Source organism: Rhinatrema bivittatum, chromosome 14 (genome assembly GCF_901001135.1).
Source record: "Rhinatrema bivittatum chromosome 14, aRhiBiv1.1, whole genome shotgun sequence".
Classification (NCBI taxonomy): domain Eukaryota; kingdom Metazoa; phylum Chordata; class Amphibia; order Gymnophiona; family Rhinatrematidae; genus Rhinatrema; species Rhinatrema bivittatum.
In genome coordinates this window covers 51,592,923-51,606,424 of record NC_042628.1, presented here as the reverse complement: position 1 = coordinate 51,606,424, position 13,502 = coordinate 51,592,923, and the positions used below count along the sequence as shown (strand labels likewise).

General features: G+C 48.3%; 1 protein-coding gene across 1 annotated transcript in view; it reads left to right on the top strand.

Moving 5' to 3' along the window:
* The window catches only part of MEGF8 (multiple EGF like domains 8), a 295,542-nt gene that overhangs the window by 42,160 nt on the left and 239,880 nt on the right, over positions 1 to 13,502 (top strand). Inside the window, 1 exon segment of the mRNA XM_029577448.1 lies at positions 12,084 to 12,191. Coding sequence (XP_029433308.1) covers positions 12,084 to 12,191 — 108 coding nt within the window.

Here is a 13,502-nt window from a genome sequence, read left to right as displayed (position 1 = left end):
TGGATCTAGCTGAGACATATCTCCACATTCCCATCTGAGCAATCCATCAAAAGTTGCTCTGTGAAGTGAAGAGTGCTAGGAGACCATTTTCATTTTCGAGCTTTTCCCTTCGGGCTGGCTACCGCACCAAACATGTTCACAAAGGTGATGGTAGTGGTGGCGGCAGCCCTCGGAAGGAAAGGGATACTAGTGCATCCATACCTGGATGATTGGCTAATTCAGGCAAAGTCAGAGGTAGAGTGTCACTGTTCCATTCGACCAGTGACGGAGCGTCTAAGGTCCCTGGGCTGGGTGATAAACCTGGCAAAGAGCCATCTGGAGCCGTCTCAGTCCTTGGAGTGTCTGGGAGTGAGGTTCGACACTTAGGCAGGGTGTTTATTACCCCAGGAAGGGTGCTCAAGTTGCAGTCGCAAATGGTTCATTTGCGGGACCTGCCAGTTCTCAAAGTCTGAGATTATTTACAAGTGCTAGGTTCCATGGCCTCTACACTGGATTTGTTGCCATGGGCCTTTGCTCACATGCATCCTCTTCAGAAGGCGCTTCTGTCCTGTTGGAATCCGTTGCCGGAAGAATTTCAGCTACTGTTGCTGCTCCAGGTCTAGTCTCCAGGAAGAGTGATCCTGGTGGTGCCAGACTGGCCGAACTGTCTGTGGTTTGAGGATGTATTCCAGGTGGTGGTAGATGGCCCTATCTGGATAAGCCACCTGAGGGGAGTGCTGCGTCAAGGACCCATCTTTTCGGAGCAGGCGGATTGCTTCTGACTAGCAGCCTGGCTGCTACATTTCCGCTTGAAGAGGTATTCAGAGTTGGTGATTACTACTCTTCTTCAGGCTAGAAGATCCTCTACTTCTTTGGTGTATATCAGAGTTTGGAGAGTGTTTGAGTCTTGGTGTGGGGTCCATGATGTGAACATTGCCCAGGTCTTGGCCTTTTTGCAAGATGGCTTATCAAAGGGTTTGGCCTATAATTCTCTCCAAGTCCAGGTTGCAGCCTTGGGCTGTTTCAGAGGGAGGTTGCAGGGAAGACCCTTAGTGATCATCCAGATGGAGTACATTTTCTTAAAGGAGCAAAGCATTTGCGTCCTCCAATCCCCAGACCAGAGCTTTCCAAACTTTTCATGTTGGTGGCACACTTTTTAGACAAACATAATTTCACGACACAGTAATTCAGTCTACTAGCAAACCAGATGTTAAAGGTTAAACGAATGAAACATATTTCGACAATTTATATATGTTTCCTTAAATATATACATAAATAAAATGTTTCACGACACAACCTATCTCATGAAAACCTTTCATTTATATTAAAAATATATAATATTCCAAGATTAATGTTATTGTTATAATTTATGAGTAACAATAGAAACATAGAAATGACGGCAGAAGAAGACCGAATGGCCCATCCAGTCTGCCCAGCAAGCTACGCACTTTATCCTTTTTTTTAAATCTTTTTCTATCACCCACCTGTTACTATTGGCTTCTAGTACCCTCCAGCCCTAATTCCCCTCCACCCCACCACCAATGTAGAGAGCAGCGCCGGATCTGCATCCAAGTGAACATCCAGCTCAATTAGGGGTAGCAACCACTGCAACAAGCAGGCCACACCCCTGCCCCATACTCTTACCCACCCCTGTTTTTTTTTTTTTGGAGATGGCAGCCTTCCATCCTTCTGCTCCGTGAAGGTGGATCACCAACCACTGGCATCCCGCTTCGTGAATGCCTCTGTGGCTACTGCCGCTCCGTGCAGTGTTTTGCTGCCTTTTTATTCATGTCCTCTAGACTTGATGGACCCACAGTGTTTATCCCACGCCCCTTTGAAGTCCTTCACAGTTTTAGACTTCACCACTTCCTCCAGAAGGGCATTCCGGAGGAAGTGGTGAAGTAATAATAATAGTGGTGAAGTAATAATAAAAGTGGTGAAGTAATAATAATAGTGGCAATAATAGAACAAATTGTTTAGCCCCCACACACTCATCTCTTCCCCCCCCCCCAAGCACATGTCTGGCCCCCACACACTCATCTCTCCCCCCCCCCCGAGCACATGTCTGGCCCCCGCACACTCATCTCTCTCCCCCCCCCCCCAAGCACATGTCTGGCCCCCACACACTCATTTCTCTTCCCCCCCCCCAAGCACTTGTCTGGCCCCCACACTCTCATCTCTCTCTCCCCCAAGCACATGTCTGGCTCCCACACACTCATCTCTCTTTCCCCCCCCCCAAGCACATGTCTGTCCCCCACACACTCATTTCTCTTCCCCCCCCAAGCACTTGTCTGGCCCCCACAGACTCATCTCTCTCTCCCCCAAGCACATGTCTGGCTCCCACACACTCATATCTCCCCCCCCCCCCCCCAGCACGTCTGGCCCCCACACACTCATATCTCCCCCCCAGCACGTCTGGCCCCCACACTCATGTACCTCTTCTTTTTGATTGTTGCCAGTTAAGTGCTTCACTCCCTTCAGGGTTCAAGCCTGCCGAGCTGCATAAAACCTTCCATGATCACCTGACACTGTTGCTTGCAGTCAGTACTCCTCGTGGCCAGGCCTTATCGGCAGCAGCAGCCAATGACAGGGACAGCTGGGCTCAAGTCCCACCCACCAAGCCCAAAAAAACTGTGATTGACAGCAATAATTGCCCAATAATAAGCAACCCACGAACTGGAAAAAAAATAGTGAATCTCTAGAAAAAAAAGCCCAAACTCACGTCGGAGTTGACCGGGCTTGCGCTACACACCCTCACAATGCAGGCGACACACAGTTTGGAAAGCTCTGCCCTAGACTTTGTCTGTCCTGGAATTTTAATTTGGTTCTTTGAATACTGTGTGGACCTCCCTTTGAACCTTTGAGAAGGGCTTCTTTCAAGGACCTTACCGTGAAGATGGTGTTCTTGGTAATGATTTGCTCGGTGAGATGAATTTCAGAGCTTCAGGCCTTATCATGCAGAGATCCTTTTTTTGTGGATTTCCAATGATGAAGTTTCATTGCGTGCGGTGCTTTCCTTTTTGCCCAAGGTCATGTCAGCTTTTCATCTTAGCCAGACGGTGCAATTACTGGGCTTTCCGCACCTGGTGTCTGATTCTCCCCATGCAAGGAGTTTCATTTTCATCGTGTTCTCTTGCAATACCTCAAGGTGACTAATGGATTTCTGAGGTCGGAATATCTCTTTGTGTTGCTCAGTGGACCAAAAAAAGGGTTGCAAAGCAGCTAAAAAGCATGATTGCATGGTGGTTAAAGGAGGTGATTGTGTCGGCCTATATTTGTAAAGGTTGGTCAATCCCTGAGGGATTACGAGTGCAAGCAGCCTTCTGGGTGGAGTGTCAGTTGGTTTCTCCACAGGAGATTTGTCAAGCAGCAATTTGGTCCTCTTTGCACACTTTTACTAAACATTACCCTTTGGATGTCAGTGCCCGGAGGAGGCCTCCTTTGATGAAAGTGTACTGTGTGCAGGTCTTTCGGAATTCCACCCAGTGAGAAGAGGCTTGGATACATCCCACTTGTCTGGACTGATCTGGGGTATGAAGAGGAAAGGAAAATTGGTTCGTACCTGTTAATTTTCATTCCTGGAATACCACAGATCAGTCCAGACTCCCGACCCCTCATGATTATGTCGAAAGACCTTTCCTGCTTCTGGATGCTGCTGGTGATGCAGAATTTAAATTTGTGCTGCAGAATTGTGAATGAGATTGCACATAGTTCTCAGTTATTTTGAGATTGGAAGTTTTTTTTCATTACCCTAAGTTGAGGGTTCAGTTTGGTTAGGGATTCCAACTTATTCCTCAGTTCGCTTTAGAGGGAGAAATCCTTGGAGGATGGGAAGTAGTCATTGTGGCTTGGGTACAGGTCAATACTGAGGGGACTGCAGGTGGCACTCTCAGTTAAGTAGCAGTGCCTGAAAAGTTTTTTCTCTGCCTCCATCTGCTGGTAGGGATGCAAAACCCACTTGTCTGGACTGATCTGTGGTGTTCCAGGAACAAAAATTAGCAGGTAAGAACCAGTATTCCTATGATGATGACATAAAGGGATGGGCAGTAGCCAAGAAGCTCATTTACTCAGATAAAACAAAGGTTCGCCCTCGTAGAGTGCTTTGACTATCGCCTTCATAATGCTTGTAAGTGATTCTAAACTTATCCAGCTAAGTGGTGCTGAGTGTGGACCTCTAAACACAAGTGAACCAGCATCATAGAGATAGGCTGAGGAGTTAAGTATGTAGATATTCCAAGCAGAAAGAATGTTTTTTTCTGTACAGAATTCAAGAAAGCATGGGATAAGCACAGAGAAAACCCTAGCTTTGAAGGGAAAAACCCAAGATTAACAGTGTTCAGCTGAGAGTCGAAGGCCTTGCACCAGGAAAAATGTGGATAGACTAAATGGGCCTGGAGGTGCTTACCCACCATCAGATTCTATGAAGCCGTTCCTGACCATACCCAGATTAGTCCAGACTCCTGGATTTTGCCATCCTGCCAGCAGATGGAGACAAAGAAAAGAGTTTCACTGACACTGCCATATAACCTAGAGTGCCACCTGCAGTCTCTCAGTATTTCTCTCTCTCCAGCAGATGGTAGAGGTGTAATACCTGCAGTCTGGACTTAAAAAAAAAAAAATTGGATAGTCTTTACAGTATTCCTCCCAGGGGGCTGCTAGGGGCCATCCTTCCTGGTTTGAGGTGGACGAGCAGAGGACTGATGACCCTTTAGTTGGCTCGATCCTTTCCTCCATGGGGTCTGATAGCTGGTAGTCCAGCTATCCTTCTTCCCCAGAAGAACTCGCTGACTGTTGCATCAGGTCTGCAGCATTGTCGACATTTACGGGGAGTACTTTGTCTTTTTCTCTATTTGTTTCAGGCATTAAAACTTTTGAAAAAAATAGAATCTGATTTTTTTTTTTTTTTTTTGCTGAGTTGGGAGTTCGGGTGTTTATCGCATCTGAGTCAGATTCTAATTACTAAGCCGGTAAGCCAGAATATTATTGCTGCCTAGGGGTCCCAGGGAGAAGGTAATCAGTGTACTGCACAACTCCTGCCCTCACAGGGAAAACATGGTGCGTGGTAAGATCAACTGGTCTTGTGGAAAGTCGCGTGTGCGAATCTCCAGAGCTGGCTTATGCTTCCGAAGCAGCTCCGGACGGGAAGGCAGTTCAGCAATCAATGCAGCTACAGCATTCAAGAGAGCTCTGGGGGCATTGGGGCCTGCTGCTGATGTTTTACTCAGCAGTGCGGGAACGACAGCCATCTTGGAAGCAGTGGCAATGGCAATAGATGTTACTAGAGGGGCAGGGGATTCCCCACCTCCTTTATCTCTGTCTCTGCAGCTTTCTGAGGAGAGGCAAGTAGCGTCTGAGACAGAAGAAGACCTGCTGGGGGAGGATTTGGAGGATTCCTTCGCTTTCCTCGGATTTAAAATTGCTCCTGCACAGGGCATATCTGGCTAGGAAAGCAGCAGGTGATAAGAGACCTCAGAACCAGGGTCGGTCTACTGATAATTCTTGACCTATGAAGAGACCTAAGGTATTAAGGAAGAAGAGGTTGGCAAGTGTCCAGTCGACTTGCTGTTACGACTGTCACTTCCCGGCGTCTCCACTCCGCCCTCCTTACCTCTTTGGCGACTCCTCCCACGGTTGATGGACGTCTGGCTACCGCGACGTCTGCCTGCCGTCCTCTCCGGCATCCCCAGTCCGGCTTGGGCGCTGCATCCCGCCATGTTGTTCAGCTGTCATAGGGCATGCGTGCCGCGCGGCCCTGCTTCTTATTCCTTCTTTGGCGCGAACCTCAGGGGCGTCCCCCTGTGATGATGTCACGCATCTCGGATACAAAAGCCTACTCAATTTGCTAGCTATTCGAGTTAGCAAGGTGAAGGGTGAAGGATCTCCTTACGGATGGGATTCGCTCTTCGTACCTAGCTACTCTGCCTCTCCTTTATTGGACTTACTCTATCGGGGTACCCGCTCCTCGGGGGCCTCTCTCTTTTCTTTCAGGTTGTTGTATGGAACCGTTACTCGCTCCTCGAGGGCCCATGTTCCCGGACTTGCTGCCTGAGCTCACTTCTGCTTGGAAGAAACTGCTGCCTATATCATCAGTGAGTTACCATCTATACTCTCTCAGAGCTGTTCCCTGGAACCAGGTACTCGCTCTTCGAGGGCCTGCCTCTATTCCAGCTTCTGTGTTACCTTCCGGGAGAAACTGCTGCGTGAGTAATCAACCTATTAGGCTCTATACCAGAACACTGTGTATGCTCCACTGTACTCACTATCTCAGTTTCTCTCCACTACAGCACAGCTATTGAGGGATCGCTGTTCCAGTGTCCTGAGGGACTACAAGCCCAGCCGGGCTTCATCTCTACTCACTACCACCACCTCTGGTGGCTTCTCAACTCTGTTTAATAAAAGATAGTTCTGTGTTGAGTGTCCTAAAGCTGAGCCTGACCTGTGGCCCCTCATGGGACTTCCCCCGTGGGCGTGGTCATCAGCCACAGTGTCCAAGGGTCCACTCAAAACCTTACAAACAATAACACTTGCCTGGATAGCCCCAGGGATGGCTCTGAGGACTCTGAATGTTCTGATGCTTCACCAGATGACTTTCCTGCAGCATGGTCTGCTCTGGAATTTTCAGGGCTGGATGATGGTCTAGAGGAGGTGCCAGTGGCCAAAGGGGTCGACCCTAAAGTGGTATGTCTTTTCTGCAAGGAAAAAAATGTGACCCTTGATTACACATATTCTTAAGGAGCTGGGTATCAAGGTTCCGGAAGAAGAGTCCGACCAGAAAGGTGCAGACCCCATCATGGTCAGAGTGAGGGGTCCAGTGAAGGCTTTTCCTTTCCATAAATCTGTGAGGAAATTGGTAGTCATGGATATCCCTGAGACCAGCCTGAAGATTGGTAGAGCTATGGCTAAATTATATCCGTTACCTGAGGAAACACTCAAGCTTTTGACGCTTCCGAAGGTGGACGCTTCTGTGTCGGCAGTGACCAAGATGACCACCATTCTGGTGGCTGGTTCAACTGTGCTGAAAGATGTTCAGGACCGGAAGTTGGAAATACATCTCAAGATAATTTTTGAGGTTTTGGCTTTGGGCCTACAGGCTGTGGTTTGTAGCAGCTTTATGCAAAGAGCATGCTTGTGTTGGGTCCAACACTTGCAGACAGAGGAGCCTACATCCGCTTTTACAGAGATGCAGGCGGAGTGTTTGGAGGCAGCAGTAGCATATGTGGCGGATGACTTATATGACCTAATCAGAACGTCTTAACAGGATTATGATGTTGGCGGTGTTGGCCAAGAGATTGCTTTGGTTGAGAAACTAGTCAGCTGATGTATGGTCCAGGTTGCAGTTGGGAATTCTTCCATTCAAGGGCAAGCTGCTGTTTGGAGAGGACTTGGAGCAACTTGCAAAGCATCTCTGAGAGTCCAAAGGGCATAGGTTGCTGGAGGACAAGCCAAAGGGTGGAAGGAGATCCTTTTCGACCTGTTCCTGTTTTCAGGATAACAAGAGTTCCCTGTACGTTCCCGGATCAGTCCAGATTTTGATTTTGGCAAACTAGGGCCCCTTTGGGGAACCAGAGGCAAGGCTCGGGCAGAACACAGACAGGGAACCGGGGGATGTCCAAGTCACAATTACATGAGGCCAATCCACTCTTCTATTCTGGTGGTCAGGGGTTGTTTGGCTCTCTTTTACGAGGAGTGGACCAAAATTGCAACGGATCAGTGGGTCCTAAGTGTAATAAGAGATGGCTATGCGTTAGAATTTGCTCAATCAATATGAGAAACTTACATTGTCTCCCCTTGCACCCCTCACGCCAAGAAGGTGGGAGTTCAGGAGACTGTGAACTATTTGCAGCATCTGGGGACTATAGTTCCCATTCTTCCCGCAGGAACAGAGAACAGGAAGTTATTCCATTTATTTCATGGTACCAAAAAAGGAGGGAACCTTCAGACTGAATTTAGATTTAAAAAAGGTAAATGTGGCCCTCAAGATACCCCAGTTTTGTATGGAGACTGCTCTCCGTCATTGTGGCAATAAGCAAAGGAATGTTCCTCGCATCCCTAGTCTTGATGGAAGTGTATCTGCATATAACAATCAGACTGGAACACCAGCGTTTCTCCGATTCATGATTCTGGGGAAGCATTTTCAGTTTTGCACCCTTCCTTTCAGGATGGCGACAGCACCTCATATTTTCACTAAGGTAATGATGGCAGCAGCAGCACTCAGAAGGGAAGGAGTACTGGTGCATCCATATCTGGACAACTGGCTCATTTGGGCAAAGTCGGCATATCTCTGTCGGCAGTTGGTACAGCAGGTCCTTGGGGAGGTTAGGATCTCTGGGCTGGGTGGTGAATTTGACAAAGAGCTACCTCACACCATCTCAATCCCTGGAATACCTAGAGGCTCACTTCAACACCCGATTAGGGAAAGTGTTTCTCACAAAAGAGAGGATGCTGAAGCTTCAGGTTCAAGTTCATTGCCTCTTGGAGCTTTCATTGCCCAAAATCAGGGATTATTTACAGCTCCTGGGTTCTATGGCATTGACACTGGAACTGGTTCCTTTGGCATTTGCTCATATGTGGCCTCTTCAGAGATCTTTCCTCTCCCACTGGAATCCATTATCTGAGGAGTTTCATCTTCCAATTCTGCTCAGAGGGCATGCCAGGTCCAATCTTTCATGGTGGCTTGGTTGGGCCAATTTGAGTGACGGCGTGAAACTGGAAGTCACGAACAGGGTGATAGCAACTACTGATGCCAGCCTTACCGGTTGTGGTCGATGGAGGAGGCATTGACTATCAGTCTGTTAGAGATGCGGGCGGTATATTATGTGTTGCTTGCCTTATTATTATTATTTATAGACTTTTCTATACCGATATTAGTGGTGACATCATATCGGTTTACAGCAGAACAGCAGGGTGGAAACTACAGTAAACAGGTATCAGGGGAGGGATTACATAGGAACAGAGAAATATCAAAGAAATGTAAGGGTACAAACGTGTTGGGCTACTTTTTGCCACAGTTATGCAGTCAGCCAGTATGGGTTCTATCAGACAATGCAACGACAGTTGCTTACATCAACAGGCAAGAAGGAATCAAGAATTGAGCGATGGCTCAGGAGGCCCAGGAGTTGGTTTGTTGAGCAGAACAGAATCTGTCACTTCTAGTGGCGTCTCACATTGCTGGGGTAGACAACATCCAGGCTGATTTTCTCACTCAAAACTGCTAAACCCTGGAGGGTGGGAGCTATCAAAGGAAGGGATGCGGCTCGTTCAATCCAGATGAGGAATACCCCATATGAACTTAATGGCATCATGGCAGAATGCCAACGTGGCTCGTTTTTACAGTCGCAGGTGGGAGCACGGGGCAGAAGGAATTGATGCGCTACTGCTGCCGTGGCCTCTGGGAATTCTTCTTTATGTGTTTCCTCCATGGCTATTTGTGGGCAAGGTGCTTCAGTGGATAGAGAAACATCCAGGGCAAGTGGCTCTGGAATGGCAACATCGACTTTGGTTCATGGATCTGGTCAATATGGTAGTGGATGGGCCTCTAAGTTTTGATCAGCTATCAAGACTTCTTCACCAGGGTCCAATATTTTTGGATCAGGCAGCTCACTTCTGTCTCATGGCTTGGCTTTTGAGAGGAAACATCTGAGATGGAAGGGTTATTCCGAGGAAGTTATTTTCACCTTACTACAGGCTAGAAGACCATCTATATCCTTGGTCTGCTTTAGGATTTGGAGTGTTTTTGAGACCTGGTGTTCTGGGTAGGGAGTGCCCAGAACACCAGGGCACTCCCTGCCCTGGTGTTCTGGGCATGCTTTGGTTTCACATATTTTGGCTTTTCCATAGAAGAGATTTGTAAAAGGACTAGCCTTTAACTCCCGAGTGCAGGTGGCAGCTTTGGGCTGCCTTTGGGGTAAAGTGTAGGGTATGCCCCTGGGAGTGCATTCGGATGTAATTCGCTTTCTTTGGGGGAGGGGGGAGGTGGGCGAAACATTTGTGTCCTCCAGTGTGACGGATATGCCCGTCTTGAAATCTTAATTTGGTTCTGAGAGGCATGTGTGAAGCTCTGTTTGAACCACTGAACAGGGCGACTATAAAGGATTTAACCTTGAAGGTGTTTTTTCTGGTGCAATCTGTTCGGCCAGAATGATTTCTTAACTTCTGGTGTTATGTAGAGATCCTTTTCTACAGATTTCGGAGTGGAGCTTCCGGCCTTTCTAGATTTGGATTCATCCTCACTTCATGCACAGGAACTTCGGATGTTGGATGTACGGCGGGCATTGTCGAGGTATCTCAAGGTTACTAATAGTTTCCGATTGTCAGATCACCTCTTTGTGCTTTGGCATGGTCCAAGAAAAGGGTGTAAGTCTTCCAAAGCTATGATTGCGCGTTGGCTAAAGGAAGCAATTGTCTCGGCTTACATTTGTAAGGGTCGTCCTTGAGAGCTCACTCGACTCACTCTCAGGTGACCACCTGGGCAGAGCATCAACAGGTGTCCCTGCAAGAGATTTGTCGGGTGGCTACTTGGAAGCTGTTGCACACTTTCGTCAGACATTATTGCTTGGATGTTCAGGCTCTGGATTCCATGGGATTTGGTGAGAGTGTTCTACGAGCGGGACTATCTTGGACCCACCCTGTGTAGGGAAGTTTGGGTACACCCCAGGAGTCTGGACTGATCTGGGTATGAACAGGAAAGGAAAATTAGTTCTTACCTGCTAGTTTTCGTACCTGTAATACCACAGATCAGTCCAGAGCCCCACCCGTTGGATGAGTAACTCGTACTGATATTTAATGAATAATGCAGAGTTCTTGAGGGATTCAATGATGTTCTCCTTTATTACTGCTGGAAGGGATTTCCACCTTTGAGGCTTCACCTTTCTCCTGCTCGTTGAGGGGGTTTTGGAGTCTTAGTGTTTATTTCTAATCCTCTTGGCTTCGGTACAGTTCAATACTGAGAGACTGCAGGTGGCACACTAAGTTATATGGCAGTGTCAGTGAAACTTTTTTCTCTGTCTCCGTCTACTGGCAGGGAGGCAAAACCTAGAAGTCTGGACTGATCTATGGTACTACAGGAACAAAAATTAGCAGGTAAGAACCAATTTTCCTATATTCAAAAACAACTGAGCGCTTAAATGTAGATACCTAAAGGGCCTATTTACTGTGGGATAGATATTCAAATATAACTGGATAAGACATATTGGGCTAACTTACAGAGGATATTCAGCAGCAGCTGTTAAAGTCGCTACTTAGTCAGATAAGACTTATCTGGCTAACTTTAGACCTGTTATTGAGCAGGTCTCACTTAACTGGTTAATGTAATGGATAAATCCGAATATTGGCACTTATCCACCTACAAACTGGATATGTGGCTCCTTCCTGATCTGCCTAGTTCTTCTCCATTACTTATTTGGCTAAGTGGCAACCATTGATCGTAACCAGACATTTAGCTGCTGCCACTTAGCTGGATAAGTCTCTACTTATCCGGCTAAGTTGCGCTGAATATCGGCCTCCCCAGGATTTCTCCCATTTTGTGTCCATGGGAAAACTGTTTAGTTAGGGCCAATTCACTAAGCAATTTTCCCATAGACACAGAATGAGAGAAAAGCCTTAGATAAGTTCAACTAAACTCAGGAGCCTAAGATTTCAGCTGAAAACTCACCTAAATTTAGGGATCTAAATTTAGTCCTGCTATTCTTTTGCACAGTTTTATATTCCTTAAGTGCTGGAAATCCTAACTTGTTTTTCCCATGTGCTAACTTCACTCCCTTTATAGGATCTTTAATTTAGGTGCTCGGCCCTAGTACATTTTCAAAATGGCCAATGTAGATGACTAAGACCCAGAGTCAGGAGAGCAAAACCCTTTGAAACTTGACTCTTGTTTTTATGTGTGTTTGTCTCTCTGCAACTGTATCTGTGGGTGTCACTCTCTACGCATGGTTTTCTCTTTCTGTTGTTTGCAGTAACCCATGGTTCCTTTTTCCCTGTGCATGCCCTGGCTTGTCCTGGCTCTCGGTTCGTTATGAATGGGCAGTGGTAAAGGATGGATGCACGTGCACTGCTCTTCCATGAATGGTTTTGTGTGTTAACCTTTGCCATTTGATTTTCCTCCCCAGTACCACCTAGATTACTGCTCTATGTACACGACAGAGAGCACCTGCTCCAAAGACCCAGAGTGCACGTGGTGCCTGACCAGCTGCCAGACCTTCCAGCGTAACAAGACAGTGAGTTCCACCAGCTTTCCTGTATGTCGGATGATTTATCCTACATGTATCTGGCATTGCCACCTATCCCATATGTGCTGTTCAGTGCTTGTATTGTCCATGTCACACCTGTCTTAGCTAGTTCCTGTGTTCTGCACGTCCCACGTGTTGGCCAGTGCCTGTGTCCTGTGTATCCCATGCAGGCAGTGCTTGATGTCTTGCGTGTGTTGGACAATCCGTGTTCCCTGTACGTACCAGGATCAGTCCAGACGGTGGGTTATGTCCCCCGTCCAGCAGATGGAGTCAGAACAGACTTCGAGGGACGTCACCAGTATAAGCCAGTGCTCCCTCTGCTGGAGCTCAGTATCTTTCTGACTCCAGCAGATGAGAGTTAGGGGGATCCACGGCTCCCCCAGGCTGACAGGACGTTAGGGTTTCTTCTTTCTTCTCTTTTCTCCTGTCATGTGTTTTTGAGTATTTTGAATCAAGTTAAAGTTTGATGTAAAAAAAAAAAAAGTGCCCTAGCTTTGGAGGCGTGTCTTTCTTCTCTGCCTTCTCGGCTTGCTTCCTCCGTTGTGGTTGGTAAGTTTAGGGGTTTTCTCTGTAAATTTCTTCTTTTTCAGGGAATTTTTCTTTGTTCCAGCAGCGTCCTGATACCCCGTGGCTGCCGGTGCTCCCGGCCTCGCCACGTGGTGGTATTCGGCCCCGCGGCCCAGCGGCCTATTTCGCGGGGTTTTTTAGCCTGTCAGGGCTTCTCGTCGGCGCTGCAGGAATTTTCTTCGGCGGGTTGCGTAGGCCCTCCGGCCCCCCCGCGGCACCTTTCAGTGCCTTCAGGCCCCCCCCCAAGGCGTTTTTCTGCCTTACCCCGGCATTTTGGTCATGCCGCGGCCGTTCCGATGCGCGGCCTGTGGCGAGCCGGGGTCCCGGATTTCGTGGGAGGGGATTTGCGCGAGGTGGGGAAGGCACCTCGCAGCCGCTCGCTTCATTTTCATTCCTCCCCTCCCCCCGGCATGGGCGGCGCGGGCCGGCCACTTCGCCGCCGTTGGCGGGAACGGCAGCCATGTTAGATTCGCAGCACGTTGCTGCAGCTGAGGCGGCATTACAGCGGAGGGATTTTTGGGAGGTTTTCCCCCCGAATTTATCCCCGGAGGGGGGAGTTCCAGTTCCAGAGCCATCAGAGGTCCCCTCCTTGGGCCCCCCCTCCCAGCTTGCCGCGTTTCTCGCCTGAATTCATCCTGCTTACGCACAGCGCGTACTTGCAGGGGTTGGGGGTCCCTGGGGGCTCTCTCCCAGACCCCCCACCGGCCAAGACCCCTCGGGTTTCCTCGGCTC